Source organism: Diabrotica virgifera, chromosome 10 (assembly GCF_917563875.1).
Source record: "Diabrotica virgifera virgifera chromosome 10, PGI_DIABVI_V3a".
NCBI lineage: Eukaryota > Metazoa > Arthropoda > Insecta > Coleoptera > Chrysomelidae > Diabrotica > Diabrotica virgifera.
Window position 1 is genome coordinate 110,623,395 of NC_065452.1, and position 26,303 is coordinate 110,649,697.

Sequence of the window (26,303 nt, forward strand, 5' to 3'; positions counted from 1 at the left end):
GCAACGGTGCACTTATTCATATATGTCGGGACCTTCAGGCTGTAGCCATTTTATAGGCACCTAAGGTTGCCGCAAAATGATTAAAAACTTGCCGGCTAATATTTTTTTAAAAAAGTGTGTTCGTCAAAATCAGTGTTTGTAATGTCCATAGTTTTAAATATTTTATAAAATTTCAACGCTTTTGAAAAAATACCAATAAACTCCATAAATGGAATTAAGAAAAACCAGACAAAAACAGCTTTATCGCAGAAAGAAGCACATAAAAAATCAACCAGTACATCTGGTATTCTACAGGCGTAAAATAGTTCGATACAACCTGACAACTGAGTGAAAGTGAAAAGCATGTTAGCTTGCAACCCCCTTTTAACTGACATCTTATCGTTTTGTTTTCAACAACAAACAATAAAACCTTTTTTGTCCCAGGATGGGACCCCACTATTTAACATAAATAAACAAACAAGATTGTAAGTATTTGTTTTGTTCAGTTCAAATGCATCCAATGTATAATGAAATGTAAATATAAATAGAGAAAACATTGCTTATTGGATAGGGCGAAACCAAACGGACCACGCTGCAGCGCTACGCTGTGGATCCACAAAAGTAGTTTCCGATGATTTAACCGTGGATTAAAAGAATACACACCACATGGCAAGAGAAGACCAGGTAGACCCGTAGAAACGTGGAAAAGAAGTGTGGACAAAGAAATTAGTGCTATTGGGAAAAGCTGGGCGGAAATAAAGATTAGTGCAAAGGATAGGACAGAATAGAGGCAGACAGTTGACGCCCTATGCTCCGCATGGAGTGAAGAGGAATAAGTAAGTAAGTAACCGTGGGTTCTCATGTAGAGTGGCCGTCACACTCCAAACGAGCGAGTGTAGCCGGCCACAGTCGCTCGTCTGGAGTGTGGCGGCCACTCTACATAAGAACCCACGGTAAATCATCGGAAACTACTTTTGTGGGTTCACAGCGTAGCGCTGTAGCGTGGTCCGTTTGGTTTTGCCCTTATTCATTTCGATAGGGCTACCTTCTTTAAAATCAGAAACAAATAATTCAAAGATAACGTTCCAGGCTTTTCTTTTTAATTCCCTATAAATATGCCCTCGGGTTCTTGTATCACATATATCCGGTCTGTTTTGCACTTCAATCAAAAACCGTTCCGAATCGAAATTCATTTTAGGTGCTCACCCTATAAATTCTCGTAAACATTTGCGGCAGCTACAAAAGTGGTCCGTCTGAATGGCGTTTGCCACTAGTGGACGCCACTAGCAGTGAGGCTCGACGACTGTGGCTGGCCACAGTCGCTCGTCTGGGGTGCGACGTCCACTTCACATAAGAACCCACGGTAAATCATCGGAAGCTGCTTTGTGGATCCACCGAGTAGCGCTGCAGAGTGGCCAGTCTGGTTTGGGCCTAATAGAACTCTTCAGAGCAGCGCTAGATAGAGTAAAGAAGTGGGACATCTTGGATATTAAAGCACCCTATGTAACGCACAGCTGAATGTGGCTGAATTTTTATGTTTGTGCGTCACAGTGTTGCCATGCTATTTTCTATATATTTCTTTCATAATTTCAATCAATGTACCTACAAGAATAATAGAATAATAACGTTTACTTCTCCGTCATTATACTAGGTATAATGACAAAAAATTAGGTGTCAAATTAAAGCTTATAATCCAAGGATAGTACTAAAGGTGAGAAATTAATTCTAGCAAGTTAAACGTCACAATGATTTCAAATAATCAGATAAAAACCTATATATACATAACATATTAGAACATACCTAAAATACACAAAAATGATACATTTCACACACAAATATAATATCAGAAAAAATTGTAACGTGATAGTATGAAAAAACAGAGGATACGGCAACGGTGTTACATGTGACGGTCGGATCCAATGCCAATATCTACACAGACATATTAGGGTGCGCTAATTTCCAAGATGTCCAAGAAGTGAACCACCTATTTGGAGACGGCATTTACAGAAGAAAAGGTGTTCCAGACGTATGGGAAAACGCCAAAGACATAATGGTTCCAAAACCTGTTAAGTACTTAAGCAAAATGGAGTTTTATCGACCTATTTTGCTACTAGTAATATATCCAAACTGTTCGAGAAATTGCTACCATCATCCAGCCTTCTGTGTCCAAAGTTGAACATGGGCCTATCCTAATTTCTTCCAATACGAATGTATAATTATGCGATCATATTTCACACATTTAGCGAATCTAATCATAACTTCCAAGATATTTTAATAGGGCTTTTCATTCACAGTCATTTGTTTCGAGCTTCTGTCAAATGTCGTATAATCCGTGTATATTAATATTATACACAGATTATACAACACATGACAGAAGCTCGAAACAAATGACAATCGATGAAAAGCCCTATTGAACTGATGATACCTCTATCCAATGACCGATACTATTTAAAGACCATTTTATAATTTACATTAGTATTCATAAAATAACCACTACAATTTGCGGTTTTGATTGGTAATTTGACTAACAGCAGTTCTAACTGATCGATAATAGAAAAAATAGTGTTTGTGTTAAATCATTCGATAATTTCAATTTCTACCTTCTCTCGATCTAACATGCTATTTTGATAGCGTGATCAAGTTTGTTTGTAAACTAAATATTGTGATTTATTTTAATTCCCAATGATTTGTTTAAATTTCTGTACTCAAAACAGGAAAAAGGGATTAGTCTTTATTTTTTTAACCCAACCAACACAATTAGACATTTATCTCTACACAACGGTTTCATTCCGTTGATAAACAAAGTAGTATAAAAAAGGTTATACAAAATCGATTGAATATAAAGAAACATATTTTAACTAAGTTCCTAATGGTAGATCTCTCAGATCGTTTTCAATGAAATCGTAAAACCAAATCGTTTGAGAATTTTTAAAAATAACTAAAAATAAAAATATTGAATTAATGATTCAGTAATAAATGTGTATAGTTTTTGTCTACCCTTATTTTAGATTACCCTCATATTTTTTTATTAAAGAAAATATCGTATCAACCAAAAAGTTATTAGCGATTAAATTATAAGTGCACTAAAGGTGCATTACTTCTTCTTCTTTTTTTGTGTACACTTCACTTGATCTTCCATTTCTGTTTCGAGCTTTCCGGAGTTAGATAGTGTGATGCCTAGATATTTCATATTTAAACTCCATCAATAAATTGTTCTATTATCTGACCCTCCAGCTCCAATTTACATCCTAGTAGATTTGCTGTTATAACCAAGCATTTTGTCTTTTTTGGGGAAATTAACTTGTTAAATTTTATGGCGGTTATATTACATAGATTGTTGCAGCATATGTAAATCATCTTTACTTCTACATATTAGTATTCCGTTGTCTGAATAGCAGATTATTGTAAGTTAATTTTGTCCCAATTCTTCTTCTTCTTCCTCTTTATAAGCAATTCTGCTTGTTCATTAGCGAATTGATACCTCTATGGAAGGTTGTCACTCCATCTTTTGCCAGGTCGGCCGATACTTCTTCTACCGATTTATTGGACATATATTCTTTGGATACATATTATCCTCACAAACCCTGGACTACCAAAGATGTCCGCATATCAGCCAAAAATATGCGTTCACTACTGTACATTAAAAACAAGAGAACGTGAAGTAAATAACTGGGAAGACTTGGCAAATATTCTGACAGAAATAGCTGAAGACAAACTGGGTAAAAAAGAGAAAGATAGAAAGGAATGGATATCAGATGAAACTTGGAATCTTATCGAGGAAAGAAAACAACGAAAAAAAGATATCTTGCAAGCAAGAACTGTAGAAGAAAGAACGAACCGACAACAAGAATATAAAACACTAAATAAAGCAGTTAAAAGAAATGCAAGAAGAGACAAAAGAAGGTGGGCTGAAGAACTGGCAAAACAAGCAGAAACAGCTGCACAACACAACAGGACTAGAGAGCTGTACCAAATTACTAGACGATTAACAAAAAATGGACCTAACTGTTCGAACATTGTAAGATCCAAGACAGGCGAATTACTTACTACAACGGATGACCAAGTAGAGAGATGGAAAGAGCACTTTCAGGAGATACTAGGCACGCCCAGGGATAACGCAGATTAAATTGTTGAACACCCTCAGAATATAGACTTGCATATATCTTGCGAGTCCCCTTCCAAAACGGAGATAATAACAGCTATCAAATCTCTGAGAAATAACAGGTCCCCGGGAATCGATAACATTGCTGCCGAACTACTTAAAACTGACCCGCATCTAACCGCTGAACTTTTGCTCCCCATAGTCCGAGAGGTGTGGGAAACAAACCGCATTCCAGCGGGCTGGAAAAAAGGTAACATTATTAAGCTTCCAAAAAAGGGCAACCTCACACTGTGCAAAAATTGGAGAGGAATAACCTTGCTTACCGTCATAAATAAAATTTTTACGACCATCGTACATAAAAGATTAACAAACAAGGTTGAATTTCGAGCAAATCAAGCAGGTTTTAGACAAGAATCTTCCTGCATAGATCACATTAATACTGTGAGGGTAATAATGGAACAATCGGTTGAATGGAACACACCTCTATACATGGTTTTTGTTGATTTCGAACGTGCCTTTGACAGCCTATCTCATGCTGCTATATGGAAAATTTTAGAGCTAAGAAACATTCCACATAAAATAATTTCGATTATAAAGTCACTGTACACTGAGGCGACGTGCAGCGTGACACACAATGGGATCAACAGTGACGAATTTGACGTACTTACTGGAGTCAGACAGGGATGTGTGCTTTCTCCGTTTCTGTTTAACATATCTCTAGACTATGTTCTCTCCAAACTAGACTTCGACACAAAAGGGATACGATGGACGTTAACCACACGCCTAAGTGATCTGGAATACGCCGACGATATCTGCCTGATAGGACAAAGGTTCCAGGATGTGGCCGATCAATTGGAAACACTATCCACTGAGGCCAATAAAATAGGTTTAAAAATCAATATTAGTAAAACCAAATCCATGAGAATAAACGCAAGGAACAACACGCTATTTAATATTGACAACATGCAGATTGAAAATGTGGAAAACTTCACGTATCTTGGAAGTGTCATAACAGAAAGCGGAGGTACAGAAAACGATATTCGTATGAGGATACGAAAAGCTCAACAAACATTCAGCATGCTTAACCCTGTTTGGAGGTCTGGGGAATATACTACAAGGACAAAGATCCGAATATTCCAGTCAAATGTTATATCTGTTCTACTCTATGGATGTGAAACCTGGAAAGTGACAAAATCCCTTACAGACAAATTGCAGGTCTTTGTTAAGAAATGTCTACGAAGAATTGTGCGTATTTTCTGGCCAAACACCATCAGAAACGAAGATCTGCTACACCTGACCCAACAAAATAGGGTAGAAAATGAAATAAAGTTCAGAAAGTGGGGGTGGATAGGTCACACACTCCGAAAAGATAGTTCCAGTATAGCAAAAACTGCCCTAGAGTGGAATCCCCAAGGAAAAAGAAAAAGAGGTCGCCCAGCACAAACTTGGAGAAGATCCATCATGGACGAGATAAGAAGTCAAGGAAAGTCTTGGAATGAGGTGAAGGCCCTAGCGCAAAATAGAACCCGATGGCGCGTTTTCACTGAAGCTCTATGCTCCACTTAGGAGTTCAAGAACATTATATATATATATATATATATATATATATATATATATATATATATATACATATATATATATATATATATATATATATATATATACAAAATATGCATAAGATGGAATGCAACCACAGACACGTGTTTCTGACTTATTAGTCGTCATCAGTATGGTATAGCCAAATATATAATAAATATATATATAACCAAATATATAACCAAATATATATAGCTCCTGTTTGGCTATACCATACTGATGACGACTAATAAGTCAGAAACACGTGTCTGTGGTTGCATTCCATCTTATGCATATTTTGTATTTTCATTGTTGCGAGCCATGCCGATATTTATTAACTCGCGTTAACCTCTCCTTGTTATATATATATATATATATATATATATATATATATATATATATATATATATATATATATATATATATATATATATACTGTACATCAAGAAATTTACTACCAACATCTCTGTTACTGAATATATCACCAAGTACAGGGCAACCTATTTAAAACTTATAAAATCAGCTAAAGAATTGTACTATCAAAACTGTCTGCTCCAAAAGTGTTGCAAAAGAAACTTGGTCCATAATAAACGATCTTCGAAATAAAACTCACACAGCTCAAACATTTTCCCTTCCAGACCCAAAAAATCTAAATGAATACTTTGTTAATGTGAGTAAAATTATAACATCAACTATTGTGTCACAACAAGATCCCATTTCCTATCTCCCTAATTCAGGAAAGGTCTCAAATTCATTCTTTATAAGACCGGTTGATAAATCTGAACTGATCCAAACAATCAATAGTATCAAAAGCAAATCTTCCTGTAGTACCGATAGACTATCCATAAAAATTTTCTCAAATCTCCCAGACAGTGTGTTGGGAGTCCTCATCTCTCTAATTAATGATTCTTTTGAGAAAGGTAAATTTCCAGAGTGCCTAAAGACGGCCATCATTATTCCTCTTCATAAGGGTGGTGAAAAATCAAATGCCTGCAATTATAGACCTATTGCATTACTACCGGTACTCTCCAAAATTATTGAGAGACTCATACAATTTTATCACAAAATCAGTTCGGCTTTTTAATTAATAAATGTACCACAGATGCCATGTTTTCTGTACTACATGAGGTTTATCAAGCATTAAACAATAATATGAACACTGCCACTGTTTTTTGTGATTATGCCAAAGCTTTTGATTGTGTAAATCACAACATTTTGATAAAAAAGCTGGATTTCTATGGAATTCGAGGTATTTCTTAGAACTGGTTTCAATCTTACTTGGATAATAGGAAACAACTCGTTAGAGCAAATAATACAGACTCTAGTCTCAAAAATGTTGTATGCGGGGTACCACAAGGTTCAGTATTGGGTCCTCTACTTTTCCTTATCTTTATTAATGACATCACTAGCTTAAAAATCGAGGGAAAAGTTTTTCTTTTTGCTGATGATACCAGTATCACTTGGAGCAACTCAAATATCGCAACTCTTCATGCTACTATAACTTCTGATCTACTCACAATAAAATCCTGGTCCGATTAAAATTTACTCTCTTTTAACGTAGATAAAACAGTAGCATTATCCTATAAAGGAGCTCTTCAACCATAACAGCCAGATCAGTATCATTGATTCTGTAAAGTTTCTTGGTGTTTTTTAGATAGCAACCTTAAATGGCCCCTTCATATTGATGTGTTAAGCTAGAAACTATCCTCAGCTTGCTTTGCAATAAGATATGTTTAGAAGGAAATGAATTTAGCCTCTTCCAAAATAACATATTTTTCTTTGTTCGAGTCCCATCTTCGATATGGTCTCCCTTTTTGGGGTTCTAGTACGGCTGCCCAATCCGACGTTATTTTTAAATTACAAAAAAGAGCAATAAGATATCTGTTTGGCCTCAGAAGAACAACACATTGCAGAAGCTACTTCAAAGATCACAGGATTCTAACACTACCTTCTTTATATATTTTAGAAACTGTTTGCTTAATTCGCAAACATCTACATGTCTTTCCATCAAGACCTAGACATGACTATTCCACCAGAAATTCTACCTTTAACATCTATTTACCGATCCCGTTCATTGAGTTAGTAAAGAAATCTATATTATATTCTGCAAAAAAACTTTACAACCATCTCCCTCTACAACTTAAATCTGCAACATCTTTCCCAAGTTCCTTAAAATGACTAAAGCCTATTTATCTGAAAGACCATATTATTCAATAGCAGTTTCTTAACCAATAACCAAGAAAGTACACCCATACCTCGCTATACGGCCGCTCTGTATACGGCATTTCGCTATAACGGCCCTGTTCAATTACGGCACGGTTTCGATTTACGGCCTAAAATGTTTCGCTATAACAGGCCCATGTTGTCATTCTCGAGCAAACGCAATCTCGATGCACTCTTTTCTATTTCCACTTGTTTAGGCATAATTTGAAAATAAAATGAGATGAGGCCGCATCTAAGCAATATCTTAACATTTTAAAGGGAATTGTAGAAAAAGGTGGTTATAAACTTGAACAAGTGTTTAACGTAGACAAAACAGGACTTGTTGGAAGCAAATGCCTGATCGCACGTACATTTCAAAAACAGAAAAAACTGCGCCTGGTTATAAATGGTCTAAAGAACGATTAACTTTGCTACTTGGTGCAAATGCCACTGGTGATTTTAAGCTAAAACCACTTCTAATTTGTCCAAAAATCCAGGTCTATTAGAGTATTAGAGGACTAAATAAAAATCATTTACCCGTTATATGTAGATACAACAAGAAAGCTTGGAGTTTGTAGATTATTTTTGGTTTTTGGAATCTATTATTATTTTATATACCAGTGTAAGTGCTTTTTTATGTATTTTTGATTTAAATAAAATAAATAGATAAAATGCATTTTTAACGGCAAACCATGTAACATATTTAACAAATTTGGAACCGATCCCATTAAATTTTTATGAATTTTTATTGTGTATTCCACGAATATACGACTGTTTTGGATTATCGCGACAACGAATATTTTAGTGTGCAAGATAAGAAGTAAGAAAGTCTTTTCTCTAATAATTACTCCAATAAACAACAATATAATTTGCAATTTACTTTCGTTCTTCATATTTTGCACAGTAAAATATTCGTTGTCGCAATAATCCAAGAGGGTCGTATATTCGTGCAATGGGGTAAGTATAGAATAATTGATTCGTTATACGGCATTTCGCTTTGCGGCCATGTTTCGTGGAACGTATCTAGGACGTAAAGCGAGGTATGGGGTACAGAATTCTTATTTATAAGTAGAATCTTAATATATATTTGAGTGTCATATGCAGCAGCTTAACTAAACTTATTAAATTTCTTAAGGTAGATTCCTTAAGGAGAAAATACCTCCGAAACCGGTATAGAAGCTTCCTGCATTCTCCGATTTAACCAGAGCATTATGCAGCTGCTGCATTTTCGTGTTGCAAAGAAATTGAAAATGTTTATACACATTTTCAATTCATTTACTCTTTTGTAGCAGTATTAAGGAATATTTCTTGTTGGAACTTTTACCACGCTGAGCAGATGAGTTGTGAATTATTTAAAATTCTCTCAATCTTAATTTCCTCGGCATCCTGTATGATTTATAAATTTTGAAAATCTCAGGAGGTGTAACCAAAGAAATTATTCCACTTGTTGTCAATCTGGTGGTATGGGAACGATATTTATTGTCGTTTTCTGTGCTAGTTCGATTGATAACTTACTTTGTTAATTATGGTTTAACATTAGAATTGTTAATACTGTACTGATTCTAATGTTAATCCATAATTATTTTTAATAACGAATTTTAAATTACGAGTATATCGTAAAGTTTTTGGCTAATATCTCAGTTTTATCAAAGTGTGGGTTGGATCCTTTCTGCAGAATTCCGTCCATTTTGAGTACAAGGAATCAACTTTCGTCTTCTATATTTGTTGCCCCCTTGCCTTATAAATGGTAAAAGGCAGAGATTAAGGATGTTACCAGAAATTGGTTTCACGAGAAGATTCAGATTTATTGTTTAGATTTGGGATTTATTTCTCTCGCTTTCAATAGTTTTTATGCTATTTTGGAGAACTTTCTATTATAGAGAAGATGGAGTACATCTTTGAGTCTCACTCTGTCAATTCTTTTGTTTTTCTCCCATTTATAGTTGAACTAAAAATGGGAGTGTTTTTAGAACTCTTTTGCGACGTATTTTATTTATTTTGCTCAACAGGCCATGTAGGCCCTGGGCGTAAAACACAATTACATTTTTTTTCTATACATATCTACAATATACAATATTAATTTGTCTATTTAAAAAAATACATCATATAAATATATACATATATATAGCTCTCATTTTACAATTCATGGCACATTCTTCTGTTACAATTTCTCTTGCGCTCTTCTTACCACTCCTCTCCATTCTCTTCTGTCTAATACCTTGTTTCTCCAGTTATCTATTTTTAATTCTCGTAAATCTGCTTGGACGCTGTCAAACCGTCTTTTACGGGGTCTTCCTTTCCTTTTTTCCCTACTGGTTTCCTGTTCAATATCATCCTAGTCATTCTATGGTTTTCCAATCTTTGCACATGTCCCAGCCATCTTATTCTATGTGCCTTTATTATTGCGGTGATTTTTGGTTCCGTATACAGCTCTTCCAACTCTATATTTGTCCTTCTTCTCCATCCCATTTGTGTATTTATGCCGCCGTAAATTGATCGGAGAATTTTCCTCTCCCATCTTTCTAATCTTTCGTCATCTGCCTTTCTTAAAACCCATAATTCAGCTCCATATACAACCGTAGCTCTAATCACTGTCTTGTAAATTCTTTCTTTTGTTTTTCTTGAAACAAACTTCGACTTCATTAAGGATCTCAGCATTCCGTATTTCTGGTTGCCTTTTGTAATTCTGGATTCTATTTCTTTATCTTCATGTCCATTTTCCTTTACTTTCACACCAAGGTAAGTAAACTCTTCCGCTCTGTCAAAACTGTATATATAATATGTAATCTTTCTCCCCTTGTATTTTTATAAACTCTTCAGTGTCTTGCTGTGTATCACCCATTATCATGTATTTAGTTTTCTTTTCATTTATCTTTAGACCAAACCTATTTGCTTCTTTTTCTATCTTTTTCACAATTCTTTTCAATTCTTTCTTTGATTTTGCTAATTTAGATCATCCGCAAAAGCAATACATTGATGTTCGTTTTTAAAGATGGTTTCTTCCATTTTTATGCTGCAATTCCTCATTATTACTTCAAGAACAAGATTGAACAACGTGGTTGACATCGGATCACCCTGCCTGAGTCCTTGCTTGATTTCGAAGTCCTCTGAGATTTCTTTCCACACTACTTTGCTTTTCGTTTTTGCCAATGTCATTTCAATCAAGCTAATCAATTTTTTGGGAATTTGCAGTTGTTTAAGAGCACGGTACATTTCTTTTCTATTTATACGATCATATGCCTGTTTGAAATCTACGAACAGCGCATACAGGGTCGTTTTGTACTCATAGCAATTTGCTTGTAATTCTTTTAGCGTGAAAATCTGGTCTGTTACCGAACGGTTGGATCGAAAGCCTGTCTGGTACTCTCCCACAGTATCCTCCATGTATTCGTTCAGTCTTCCACGTATGCATTGCGCTATTATCTTATACCCTGTCTCTAGGAGTGCTATTCCCCTATAATTTTCACATGTTTGTTTATCTCCTTTTTATGTATGGGACAGATTCTAGCCAGCATCCAGTCATTTGGCATTTTTTCCTCTTCCCATATCTTTTTCACCAGCCAATATAGTTGCTCATACAGTTGTTCTCCTCCTGCGTTTAACATTTCAGCTGTTATTTCTGTCGCTCCTGGACTTTCGTTGTTTTTAAGTTGGCTGATTATATTCATTAGATACCTCTTGTTTTGTTGGCGTCCCCACTATCGTATCGTTTTCTTCCATGTTCTGTGTTATGTCCATCTCGTCCTTTTCAACATTATTTAATAGCTCTTCGAAATAATTTTTCCATCTTTCTAGCACCTGCGCTGTTTCACTGGTTAGCAATCCTTCTTCATTCTTAATATAGATGCTTCGGCTCTGATATCCTTTGTCCATTCTTTTAACCTCTTGATAAAGTGACCTTATTTCTTTAGTTTGAAATTTTTCTTCGATTTCCTTTAGCTTATCTTCTTTGGATATTCTTTTCTTTCTCCTACATTGTCTTTTCATTTCCCATCTTGCGTCCCTATACACATTTCTGTTATTCTCGTTTTCTTTTAATAGGATTATTTGTCTAGCTCTCCTAACTGCTTCAGCTGCTTTTTCACATTCTTCATCATACCAGTCATTTACTTTTCCTTTTCTCACTTTACTGTTTAGAACTGCCTCATTTGCCTTCATTACTGATGTTTTTACTTTCTCCCATCTTTCTTCGATTTCCATTTCTTGTGCGCATGTTGCCAGTTCTATTTGTATTTTTTCATTATATTTATCTTTTACTTCTTCACTTTTCAATAGGGTCGAATTGTATTTTCTCTTACCTTCCGTTCTTTTCCGTTTTCCCTTCCCGGTCGAACCCCAGTTTCTTATGCATGTCACTCTTACTAGGTAGTGGTCTGAATTGCATTCTGCTCCTCTCATGCTTTTTATTTTTGATATAAAATTCATGTACATTTTTTCTATTACTACATGATCTATTTGGTTAATTGTTTTTCCGTCGGGCGACTTCCATGTCCCTTTGTGGATTTCCTTCCGGCGGAGTTGTGTACTTCTTATTACAATATTTCTCTCCATTGCAAAACATACTGCTCGGTGCCCGTTATTATTTGTTATATCATGTTTGCTATGTTTCCCTACTATGTTCTCATATATATTTTCTTTTCCAATCTTTGAGTTGAAATCGCCCATTATTATTTTCATATCGTATTTCGGTGTTTTTTCGTATTCCTCCTCTAGTTGCTCATAGAACATGTCTTTCTCATCTTCATCCGCATCCTCTATGGGAGCATGCACGCACATTTATAATGCTTATATTTCTTCTTTCCCCTTTCATTCTTAAAGAACACAGTCTGTCAGATATAGGTTTAAAAGCTATTACCCTTGATTTCAAGTTTTCTTGTAGTATGGAACCTGTTCCTCTGGTTCTGTCCTTTCCACCACTTTTAAAAAAGGTTGTGCCCTCTACATCCACTATTTCAGTTCCTAATTGTTTGGTTTCTTGTACTGCAAGCAAGTCCAATTTATATTTCTTGACTTCTCTTACTAGTTCTTTCAAATTGCCTGCACCATACGTCCCTCTCACATTCCAAGTTCCAAAGTTTATTTTTCATATATCTTTCTCATTTGCCTTAATCGTTGCCTCGGTTGTTTTACTGTTACATACCGTTTTTACTTTTTTGAACTTTGCTGCACCTCAAAGCGGTTCACCTTGGCGTTCCACTTCCAGATTTCGTCGTTTACTGTCAGTTTCTGGAAACCAATTTTTACATTCTTTCCTTCTTCTTTCTCTTTCTTTGCTCGTTTTCTTATTCTTCCTGGTATTTCCCTTTCTATTTTATTCATATCTTCATTAATGTATATCTTTTCCTGGCCAACCTTTTGTAATTTGTTTTTATTTACCATTATCTTTTCTTTATCAGTTGCGTTCTTCAGTTCCACCAGACATGTTTTATTTCCTAACTTTGTTGCCCCCTTAATATTTATTTCCACCTGCAGTGTTTTAGCGCAGAAATCCTCTATCATTTTCTTTATTATATATTCTGATCGTATGTATTTATGTCCATTCCTTGTATGATTACATTGTTTCTTCTCTTTTCTTTTTCCATTTTATCCATCCTCTCCTCCATTTTGTCCATTTTTTGCTTCAGATCCTTATTTTCTTTTTTTATATGATCGTTTTCTTCCCTTAGTTCCTTAATCTCCTGTCTATACTGCTTCTGTTCCTCTTTCATTTCCTGAATGTCAGTGGTTAGTTTTGCTAACATTTCTAATACTCGATCCGTTTGCGACGTATTAGTATAATTTAATATTTATGGATTATTGTCAAAAGCCGATATGATCAATGAAAAAGGAAGATGTAATTTGTGATGTTTCTAGTGACTTTCTTAGGTGTTAATCTATCTTTTTAGTTTACTCCTCTTGGTTTAAAAACAAAGCATAGTATCCTTTTTTCGTAAGCCTAATTAAGTTTACGTGAAATAAACTAAATTTTAAAGTAAAATTGTGGCTTATGCCCAACAAAAATAGTGAATTTCCTACTCACTCTAGAACTCTAGATTAAATTGCATACTTCGTTCATCGTTCTGCTTTTGATTGCATAATCAACTCTCACATGTGTCCTTCAACTGGTATATAATTAGGAACTGAACTAGAGGAAATCCCTTTTGTTAACTGTTTATAACAAAAAAACTACGCCAGCTAAATTAAATTTAAAACAAATCCTTGAATTTACAAATGAGATTAACATTTGGCCCAATAAATACATATTATAAAGGAATCTATTTTTGTGTGAATTTATCAAAAATCCAATTTTTATACTGTTTTATCAATTAATATTAACACATTTGATCGGTAATTAAACAATAAAGTTCATTTCTTGTACTTAATTCCATATCTTTTTTTTTTGATATTTTAAAAGCTTGTATATTAAGAAGTAGTATTTTTGATGAGTTTATTAGCAGGATTCTACTTTCGGAGAATCACACATACGACAATCAGCAAAGGATATAGGTACTCCTCTTACTGGTACTTATGTGTTGAGATTATTATTTATTAAAAATATTCTGGACTCTAAAATGAAGACCTAGGTGGAAGAAGGGGGTATGTCACATTTTCTAAAATTTTTAGTTTCCTAGTGAATGAAGGTGGTATGTAACTTCACTATCATATGACTCTTATACTGTACCTCTAAAAGCTTAATAGGAGATATGCTAGTGGATGAAGGTGGTATGTAACATGTAAAATACGATTCTTGAATGGAAGAAGGAGGTATGAAACATTTTTCGTTTTTTTTTTCAGGTTTAAATTGTTTATAACTCGAAAACGATTAACTTTAGAGCAAAATTACATAAGATCTTTTTTGTTTCCAATGATCAAAAGAACCTAAAATAATGTCTACCCGGGCCGAAAAAATTGATTTTTATAATTTGTTAATTTTGTTTTTAATAAATGTAGCAATAACTCCGAAATTATGGCATTTAGGTATAGGGAATATAACACGAAAAATAATCAGCATTTCTTAAGGACTTCAAAACGCAAAAAATATAGAGAATGTTCCATTTGAAATAAGAAACTTCATTAGATTTCCAGAAAAACGGAAGATCTGACAACAATATAATTACCACTATAATATCGTCCGCATTAGAAAACCCTTACCCACCAAAATCTATAAAAAATCGTGCAAGCCGTTTCCGAGAAAATTGAGGCTTTCCATACATAAGACTCACTCTGTACAATATATTCCATTTAATAATACAAGGCAAGGTAGACGGAAGAAGAAGGGCCAGGTCGAAGAAGACCGTCATGGCTTAGAAATCTGTGAGAATGGTTTAATCTGCATCCCTTTTCCGAACTGCCATCAACAAAATTACTATAGCCAATTTGATAGCCAACGCTCGATAATCGAGCACGGCACATGAAGAAAAATATTATTTTGTGTTCAATTACATAAATTTCTGTAAAACTGATTATAGAGTATTATTTCATGCAACATACCCCCTTCATCCATTAAGATAAAGGATAGTTATACAAACTAAAATTAATGGAAGAAGGCTGTATGTACAGTTTTTATTTATTTTTAGAAAAAATATTAAAAATAAAAACAAATTATCAACATTATATGTAAAGGAATGCTTATAACAATATAAATAAAGCCAAATACATAACACAAACACCATTTTCATGATAAAAGTAGAGGAATAAAAACTTTAACTGCCCATATCCCAAAAGGTAGGCTTTGTAACATACCCCCTTCTTCCACTTAGGTCTTCAATTATTTTCTAAAATCTTATAATATATAATATTAAATATAATATTAATTATTAACTACTCGGGTGTACCGAGAGGATATTAGCAATGACCTTCAAAAGTAAATAAACAAACGTCGAGCAAAATTAAATAAACAGATGGGGGATCGACCCCGTAGCATTACAAAAGACACGGTTATTTTGATAAATAGATATATATTCTGTTGTGGTATATATTACTTTGTCATGTTATCAAATAGTCCCTGCCTCAGTTTAGACAACATCTTCTTGGATGTCATCTTTTGGGGCCCCTGGAAGTAGTAGAGATATTAAAACATGCTGCGGATGTGGTTGGATTTTGTATCCGTTTAGTGTGCCTTATACATAATTATATAAATAAAGAAAACACAAATATTTTTCTTCACATATCCACTTCTTATATTATGCCTTAAGCCTATTATTGTACTAATTTAAGCCTTTATTTGTATTTGTGACGTTAACTGTCACCTATGTTATCCTAGTCGAATAGAAATGTTTAAATTTCCACCTCTACTGCATTTTCCTGCACCCTGCCATGTCTAGGTCCAATGACTGCCTTATAGTCCTTTAACTCTGTCTAAACCATATTCCAGGTCTTCTTGATATCTTTCCGAGTTTGTTTTATGAGGTTTGCCATAAGATAAGAAATCTTATTACCTGGCTTATTACCTGTTATTCTAAAATATATGTGTCAATTATCTAAACAAGACACCTCAACTAGAGTGAGAGATGACACCAAGACACCACTTCTACTCACGTGAATCGTGGCCACTGTAGGTATATCAATTATCTTCGTTGTGGAGTTTTGAAAGTTGGTTTTTTCCCACATTCTATATGTCTAAATCATGTTCCATTATAAACTTTAGTGATAACTCACCTCTTTCGTTAGTGTTGCACATTTGCAAACGTTGTTATGTCAAATAGTGCACATTTGCATCATAACCGATGATCCATATACAAAGAGCCTAGCCAGGTAAGATGATGAAAACTGCCTCCAACTCGATTCAAATTCCATATAGGTCACCGTTTAGCATATATAGTGAAACTCACTTTCTGAAATTTTTAGCACCCTAGGTGGTCTGTGACCCACCTAGAGCCTAATTAGTGTTTTTATGCTTTTATTTTTTATCCCAGCCGCATCGAGAACTAGCGAAAAACTTTAAATAAAAAAGTTGCAAACTTTAAAAAGTTCTGTCCGAAATTTTTTTTTTATTTTTGGAGAGAAATTTAAATTTTAGAACGATTTTAAAATTTTAAATGAGTATAAAAAAATAACTAAGGCATTCGTTTTCACGAAAAAAATATGTAACGTGTATTTTGCATAATGTTTCACTCTGAATTTTTTCAAATTTTTAAAATTGGTAAAACGCACCTTTAAAAATAAAAAACCGCAATTTTTCGGTTTTTTTTCGTTTTTTGATACAATTTTATACATATTTTTCAAAAAAGGTAACACCGTCACTATAATAGGTAAAAAACTGAAAAATAATTAGGGTTTGCTTAATAAAAATTTTTTGTAACGCCATCCATTTTCAAGATACAGGGCGTTGAAGAAAACAAAATTTTACAGATTTTTTACGATTTTGCCGAAACTACTGGCAACATTGTAATAAAACTTGGCGGGTTTTAAGAGGTAGTTATTGTGCATGTTTTGACATACATAGGGGTAATGGTCTGAACTTTTCAAAGAAAAAAAGTTAGTACGCCACTGACATATTTCAAATTAACAATCATTTTTTAATTCCTCGTTCAATTTGCGATAAAAAAACTATCTTCTCATTTTTTCATACGACGCGCCGTGTTTCTGCAAAAAAAAATATCTTAACGCTTCCAAAGTACATATTTCGAATTAGTTTTTATAATGGATGTACGAGTTTATGTAGATGTAGAAACTACTAGAAGTTCGAATACTTTGTAAGGGTTAAGATGTTTTATTTTTTGAATAAAAATGGCGCATCGTATGAAAAAATAGGAAGATAGATTTTTTTGTCACAAATTGAACGAGGAATTCAAAAACAATTGTTAATTTGAAATATGTCAGTGGCGTATTATCTTTTTCTTTAAGTTCAGACCATTACCCCTATGCGCGTCAATGATAAATATAAAATTCTTAAAGACTAAGTTTTCACTCTAATGGCATATAAAATAACATAATGCTGTTCTACACCCCACCAGAATGAAAATGAAATTGAAAATGGTTATTCATTTTTGATAAAATTCTTAATTGTATATCAAAAGATGCACAACAACTACCTGTTAAACTCGCCAAATTTTATTACAATGTTGCCAGTAGTTTCGGCAAAATCGTAAAAAATATGTAAAATTTTGTTTTCTTCAACGCCCTGTATCTTGAAAATGGATGGCATTACAAACATTTTTTATTAAGCAAACCCCAATTTTTTTCAGTTTTTTACCTATTATAGTGAGGGTGATACCTTTTTTGAAAAACATTTATAAAATTGTATCAAAAAATGAAAAAAAAAAACCGAAAAAATGCGGATTTTATTTTTAAAGGTGCGTTTCACCAATTTTAAAAATTTGAAAAAATTCAGGGTGAAATATTATGCAAAAATACACGTTATATATTTTTTTTCGTGAAAACGAATGTCTTAGTTATTTTTTATACTCATTTAAAATTTTAAAATCGTTCTAAAATTTAAATTTCCCGCCAAAAATTAAAAAAAATGTTCGGACAGAACTTTTCAAAGCTTTCAACTTTTTTATTTAAAGTTTTTCGCTAGTTCTCGATGCGGCTGAGATAAAAAATAAAAACATAAAAACCTAATTAGGCTCTAGGTGGGTCACATGACCACCTAGGGGGCTAAAAATTTCAGAAAGTTAGTTTGACTATATATGCTAAACGGTGACCTATATGGAATTCGAATCGAGTTGGGGGCAGTTTTCATCATCTTACCCGGCTAGGCCGTTTACCTATGCATTTCAAAGTTTCCTTTTTAAAACAACTATTCGTTAATAAATGATCGCATGATCGTTTTAAAGGCCAGTGTAATAATATATTCTACAAAACTATGAAAATCAGATTTGTTTCAGAGAGTAAATCTCGGTAAATTACGGTATTATGTAAATGATGCAATAGCTATATTTACCTATTTAACGTGATCGCCACCATATTCAGAACGGAAACGGCAACATTTCCATAAAACAGTACCGGAAATAGTTTGCAGAGACCGTCTCCAAATACCCATGATTCGTAAATATACCTTGCCGCGGTTAGCGGCAAATTTACTAAGCAGAATATTAGGTCAGATATGCACAGGGAGAGAACGAACGCTGTAGTGGCATGTATCCTTAATTTCGGACATCTTATTAAGGCTATCACTGTCACCAAATTCCCTAAAACAAAATATAAACTAATAAATGTTAAACTGAAATAATACACATGGGCAGAAATGCATGGATTAATAAAAAGTAACACAATAAGTGCTCTTTCACATTATAAGAATTTTGAACGTGCGAGGGTTTTCTCGTGCGATAGTATTGACGCACCTATCCTTTTCACACAATAAGAATTGAGTCGCACGAAGATATTTTGCTGTGTTGTTTGGTATATTATTTTTATTTACACTTTGTGGCTGAGGTAGGTACATGATACGATGTCTGATATATTACACATGGGTGTTTTTTGTCCATACTTTCGTCCTAATATACTGTAATGCATATTTAATTCATTTGCAATTTCTATTTTGTCAGTTATTATTTCTTACGTTTTTAATTAAAAGCCTTAATTTGTTTTTATAATCGTTGTTCTACTAAGTTATTTGTGGGATCTTGGATTAGCTCATCTAATTAGCTCATACAATCTATGTAATAAACTATTCTAAATGGGAAATAAGCCACAATTTAACTAAAAAAATGATTTTATTAACGTTTCCACATCCGATTTGGGCGTCGAAACGTTAATAAAATTATTTTTTTAGTTAAATTGTGGCTTATTTCCAATTTAGACTAGTTTATTATAAAAATTCCACAAGGAAACAGCTTCAGAACAACATTACAATCTATGTTTTCCATGTACAGAATTTAAAAGACCCTCTGTCATCCATTCATTTTTAAATGTTGTTCCCCTCGTTTTAAATGTTGTTTTTAGACAATTTCACACAAGACGTGACCACAGCCCTATTCCAGTTTTCACCGAGTTGTTTACCCTATAAAACTAAATATAATTTCGTAGAATAAAAGGTATATTTTATATGGAGCCAAATCAAATTATAGCGTTGTGTTTATTTTATCGTCGAAGAAAAAGAAATAAGAGGAACCGGTTTTTTCTTTATCACCTAATTCGTCAAATTAATTAATTCAAATTAATTCAGTGCACGGCATACACCATTCCAAGCATTTCTCGTCAAGTTTCTATCTTTATATATTTCTATTCTTTTATCCCAATGAACAGGTCTCGCTTCAATTAATGTTATTAATATTTCACTATCAATCTGAGACATCATAATATAAAATATATGCACCTACTTTAAACAGCCACAAAGTGTAAATCAAAATAATGTACCAAACAACCAAAGAAACTACCTTCGTGCGACTGAACGACAATGAAAGGATGCATTAAGTCCCCTATGCTACTGGGTGCGTAAAGACGGCACGGCTGCCGTCTGTTGTTGTAAACGAGGGACGGCATAAACACAGCGACTTTACCGAACGTTTCAACCACCGTCTAGTGAGAAAGGCTCCATATGATTACATGCGTCACCATTGGAATGTCGTCGTGCGTTCTAACCCTCGCACGTTTAAATTCTTATAATGTGAAACAGCACTAATTGTTATAAAAATCAAGATACGCAATGTAAATAAATCAAAATACTAGACTTCCAGCCGTTAAGTGAAAGAATGAGTAAATTACAAATTGGATCAAAATTCTTTAATATTACAATTATCAATATTCACTATCCTACTGAGGAAAAGGAACGTTTTATCAATAGCTAGACACTTCATAGATAGATTAGATTCAAATACGTGGCTTTTTGGCCTATTCACTGCGACCTTTTGAGCTCTATTGTGGTCCTCTAGTCCTAAATTATATATCGCCGCCTCCTACGAAAAGTATAACTCCGCGAAAAATATTATTTTCGATTATATGATTGTGAAATTATAATCCCTAATAAAGTGTTAGCGAAAAAATTTATTTTTTGAGGAGTATCGACAAAAAACATCATTTCTGTTTGTGGGTCCACGAAAATTATAATTAGTAAAAAGTTCTCAGAAATACTTGTTTTCGTCGGCAGAAACAGAAACACAAAGGGAAATAATTGTTTTCGTCGGCATCTATTATGAACTAAATCTTTTCATTATAAATATTTTGGGAGTTATAATATTCGCGGACACGCATATAAAAAAAATTGTAATCGCCAAGACTTATTAAAGAGTTATTATTTTCACTGGAAATGTATTAGGAATCACATTAATCATAGGTACCAGCGATATATTCTCTAGCCTGACTCTTTTTAAAAGGTCTAATAGCTCTATATATGTAAGTAATACCAAATTTGAGCAAGTTGATAAAATCGTTTACCTTGGACAGCAACTAAATTTTAACGCAGAAAGTCACGGCGAAATTAGATCTAGGATAGAGCAGGCTAGAGCCGCTTTTAGAAGGATGTCCAAGGTGTTATGTAACAGAGACCTAAAATTGGCATTGAGGATCCGCCTACTTCGCTGCTACGTGTTCTCGGTCTTACTTTATGGTGTCGAGTCCTGGACTGTGAATAAAATCGATCTAAATCGCCTTGAGGCTTTCGAAATGTGGTGCTATAGAAGAATTTTAAGAGTTTCCTGGGTGGAGAAGATTTGAAACTCCACAATACTAGAACGTCTCAGCAAGACTACTGAGATCATAAAAAGCATCAAGCAGAGAAAGCTGGAGTACTTCGGACATGTAATGAGAGGTCCCAAATATAGGTTGCTACAAAATATTATGCAAGGAAAAATAGCAGGCAAACGCAGTCCAGGACGAAGAAGAACCTCATGGGTGAAGAACTTGCGAGATTGGTATGGTGTTGATACAAGCATGCTATTTAGGGTGGCAGTGAATAAAATTAAGATAGCTATGATGGTAACCAACGTTCTGAAAGGACATGGTACATGAAGAAGAAGAATAGCTTCGAGACTGAACCTTCCATGTAGCTCTTTGCCGGTGGATTTTCTTCTCTTCATGCAAAGAACCGCACATTTGCCAGACTGTCACACTGACATGGAATGTGCTCTGCTTGTTTCCTCTTCCAGGTAGTAGAATCTGCACAGATCATCATCTGGCCATCTCATCAGCTTTAAGTGCCTATTCAGCTTACAGTGACCTGTTAGCAGACCTACTATGGCTTTGACTGTTTTCCTGTCTTTTGCTTGTTAGGTCTGCCGTGAATTTTGGCGAATGTTTTGTAATGAACTGTTTCGCCTGTCTTTGTCCTGGAGAATTCCTCCGCCATTCCAAATACTTGTGAGCTACCCACTTTCTTGTAGCCTTTCTTGTTATTGCCTTTGCAACACCGCAGAAGGGTTCCGGTCCAACGAATGGCATAGATGAGCCTTGTTGGGCCATTTCATCTGATTTTTCATTGCCCTTATGACCCTCGTGCCCCGGTGCCCCGGTACCCAGGCTATATTAACCTTGCTACGGTGTCCTAGTTTATTTAAGGCACCCACACAATCGCATACTAACTTAGAATTGACCTCTACAGAATTGAGTGCCTTAAGCGCTGGCTGACTCTCTGTGAAGATGGCAACTGAACTCAACGTTCTTTCCTGTCTTGCTATTTCTTCCACGCAGAGATGAATTGCCGTTATTTCCGCCTGAAAACTAGACACCGCATACAATCAGTCACCAAAAAAATGAGAAAAATAATTACCGGAGACATTAGTGTCAAGATTGGAAAAGAAAACGAATGCATCGGAACAATAGGAAAGCCTAGTCGCCATGATACACCTAGTGAAATGGAAGCAAGCCTACTAATAGGCTGCTAGCAGGAGACTGATCATAAGCTCATCCTTTTACGCTAAACAAGACATCCATAAGGCTAAATGGCTCTCACCATTGATATAAAAATACCCAGGATAGAACCTATGAGCAAAATTCTGGCGTACAAAGTAGCCGATAAAAAGTAGCCGATAAAAAGTAGCCGCTAACTTGGCATAACAATGGCCGACTCTTGGTTTCCGGAATAATTTCTTGATTTACCAACAGGAATGCATTAAATTATTGACTTAATACATAATGTTAGCTATTTTACAATGTGTTTTGCATTAAAATATGTCACCAAATAACCTATTTATTATTTATTAACCGCATAAACATCTGTCAACGCCAACTTCACGTCAGAAAATGTAAACAGTATGTGACGTCAGTTCCGTCCCAGATCAGATGCATGTAAAAGTATACACAGTTAGACCGCTTGGCTCTCACCGAATAGTCAAACAACCAACCAGATCGACCATACGTTAATGGACAAAAGAGCGGCAATAAACCTAATAGATACGAGAGCTAGGAGAGGCTAAGTATGCGGTTCGGATCACTTTATATTACAAATCAAATTTAGATGCCGTATAAACAGACATTAGAAGAACAAACACAAAATTAAACCTGAATAACACAAAAAATCCAGAAAGAGAAATGAGATCGCAAGAAGAATTGAATAGAGAACTCTTAGAACAGAAGCAGGAAGCAACACAAGAACAATGGAATAAGTTAAGAGGTTAAAATGGGAAACAACTAAAAGAGTGAGTAAATTAAAAAACATCAAAGAAAAGAGCTTTGGTTTGGTGAAGAATATAAACAAGTAAAAGAAATGATCTATCCGTACAGTATACTCAAAAAAGAACACAAGAATGGCGCGAAACATTTGAAAAAGAACGAAGAAAGGCAGACATAATATGCATAAGAAAGAAGAGGAGATACGAAAACGGCCAAATACTAAAAATGGAGGAAGATTTCAATCAGGGTGACACTAGAGCAGGGGTCACCAATTAGTTTCCTTGAGGGTCCGTTTCGAAAACCTATGACACTTCCGTGGTCCGGATTTATGCTGCCTGTGTCTGACTGTTCTGATTTGGTTTCTTTGTGGATTCTTGTTAAAAAATATCCCCTATAAACAAATCAGAAGGGTGCCGGGCGAAAATTTTTGGGCAGAAATTGTTTAATATATTTTTTAACAAATTCAAAACATCACTTTTTTTGCCCGCGAAAATATGTTTTTAGCATAGAAAGCTTGTGTTTGTTGTGGTTCCGCTTCTTGTATTTGTTGTTGTTCGATTTCTTGCCCTCGCTGTTGCATTTCTGTTTCTGTTTGGGCTTTATCGTTTAATAATTCTCCGAAGTATTCTGCCCATCTATTCAATTTTTCTGTCTTGTCTCCCAACAACATACCATCTTTATTTCTGCAAAACATTATGCATTTATTTTGAGTCCCTCGTGTTTTTTTACTCCTTGATAAAAATTTTTAACTTCTTTTTGGACATAGTTTTCGTCTATTATTTCTAGTTGCTTTTCCAGTGCTTTTCTCTTCTTTTGCCTACATAATCGCTTAGCTTCTCTTCTCTTTTCTTTATAATACTCGTTACTTTTTCTGTGTTGTTTCTAATATTTTCCATTTTTGCGTTGTTTCTCTGCTCTAGAATTCTTTTGCAGTCCTCATCAAACCATTGTTCTCTATTTTCTTTTTCTGCTTTCCCAATGCTAAGGTCTGCCGCTTCTATCACAGCTGCTTGTATTTGTTCCCATTCCTCTTCTAGGTTCCCGGTCGTGATTCTTTCCAATCTCTTGTTTATCTCTTCCTCTGTTCTTTTTGCTACCTCTTTATCTTGGAGTCGCTCTAATTGGTATTTTTTCCGTTGTGCTCCTTTTCTTGTTAGCTTGGGAATTTCTTGCTTAAGTTTGACTATTGTCAATATATGATCGCTATCCGCGTCTGCTCCTCTGTAACTTCTACAATCAGTCACAGATTTGTTGTGTTTTCTTTCAATGAGGACATGGTCTATTTGGTTTTTCGTTTTTCCATCAGGAGAGATCAGGTTATTTTGTGTATATCTTTATGATCAAATTGTGTACTTACTATCTTAAGGTTATCATTGTCATTACTTTCTTTATGTAGGCTTTTACCTCCTGTTATATTCATATAAATTTCTTCTCTTCCTACTTTCGCATTCATATCTCCCACAATTATTTTTATATCATATTTTGGTATTTTCCCAATTAGCTCACCGAGTTGTTCATAGAACTCATTTTTTGTTTCCATGTCTTTCTCTTCTGTAGGAGCATGTGCATTAATTATGCTAATTTTTCTATACTTCCCGCGAAATCTTAAATAGCACAGTCTTTCTGATATTGCTTGGAAGTCAGTTACTACTCGTCTTATTCTGTCTGATACTATAAAACCAGTCCCCAGGTATCTGGCACTAATAGATATATTTCATAAACTAATAACAGACGTGCGGAACACGGAGAAGTTTCAGGAGACTGGAAAAAGTAATTATATGCCCAATTCGCAACATGGGAGACACATCATACAAAGAGAGCTATAAATTTATGGAGGCATATCTTTACTCCATGTTAGCTATAAGGTGTTTACGTGGATTATAAACAGGAGTTGAGTCACTTCACAGAGCCAATCATAGGAGAAATTCGTAAAATTAGTTCAAGCATCCATGACACACAGATGCGCAAGTACGAGTTGAAAACCAATTTTGACAGATACCTTCCATTAAGGGGCTAAAACAGGGATATGTACTGGCTCCGACTCTGTTTAATATATGTATAGAATAAGTATTAATAAAATATGGAGGAGGATTTTGGCACCCATCTGTGACAATGGTATGAAGAGAATAAGGTTCAATCTTGTGTGATATCAATATTACAAACAACCCTCTATAGCAAATTTGCAAGGATAGAAAAATTGCTCTGGGAAGGTCACTTTATAAGAATGGATAATAAAAAACACCTAGTAGAACGCTTAATCGCACTATGGTGGGACGTCGACCAGTGGAAAGGCCAAGGCAGAGATAGACGAAATGAGAAACGATGCTAAAGAGATATTGAGGGCGTATAACTGGAGAAGAGTAGCCAAGTAAAGGGATGCTTGGCGTTGCATGCTGGGGATGCTATAAGCCAACTTGGGATGTAATGATCTAGAAGAAAAAAAGTTCATAACAGTTTATGAATATCTTCTAATAGTTATTATCCAACTGCATTTCTATAACTCCGATGAAATCCCAATAAAACTCTATATCAGTCCATGTCCATACACATGACTAAACTACTGACAACGATGTAGTATATCTTCGATAGGTGTACAGTGTGTCCCAAATTGGTATGTTTTGCAGTGTATACCGAAAACTAGAGGAGATAGAAAAAAAGTAGTTAAGATGTCATGACTTTTTAACTACTTTTTTTTTTTTAAATAAATTAAAAATTCCATTTTTATTCAGTTGCAATGCGAAGACAAAACAATCTTATTTTTCACCTAGAATACGGAGCGCAGTCCAGCACTCTGAATCGACGATTTTCGACTCTTATTGGAGTCTCATCGGAGAGACGTAGGCCTGCTGCTCCATACTCTAAGTGACCAACAACGAGAGTTCATCCCCACACCGCAACTGACGTGAATGGATTAGGTGACTAGCGTCATCTGGCAATTGAAAGGTAAGATAAAGTTTTCAATCCTAATAGCGAC

The 26,303-nt window shown here is 34.7% G+C and overlaps 1 protein-coding gene across 1 annotated transcript in view; it reads right to left on the reverse strand.

The window, feature by feature from the left end:
• Positions 1 to 26,303, reverse strand: part of LOC114336102 (protein trapped in endoderm-1) — a 217,685-nt gene that overhangs the window by 78,202 nt on the left and 113,180 nt on the right. Inside the window, exon 2 of the mRNA XM_050663360.1 lies at positions 18,726 to 18,972. Within this exon, the coding sequence (XP_050519317.1) occupies positions 18,726 to 18,972 (247 nt within the window). The remainder of the gene's footprint in view (positions 1 to 18,725; positions 18,973 to 26,303) is intronic.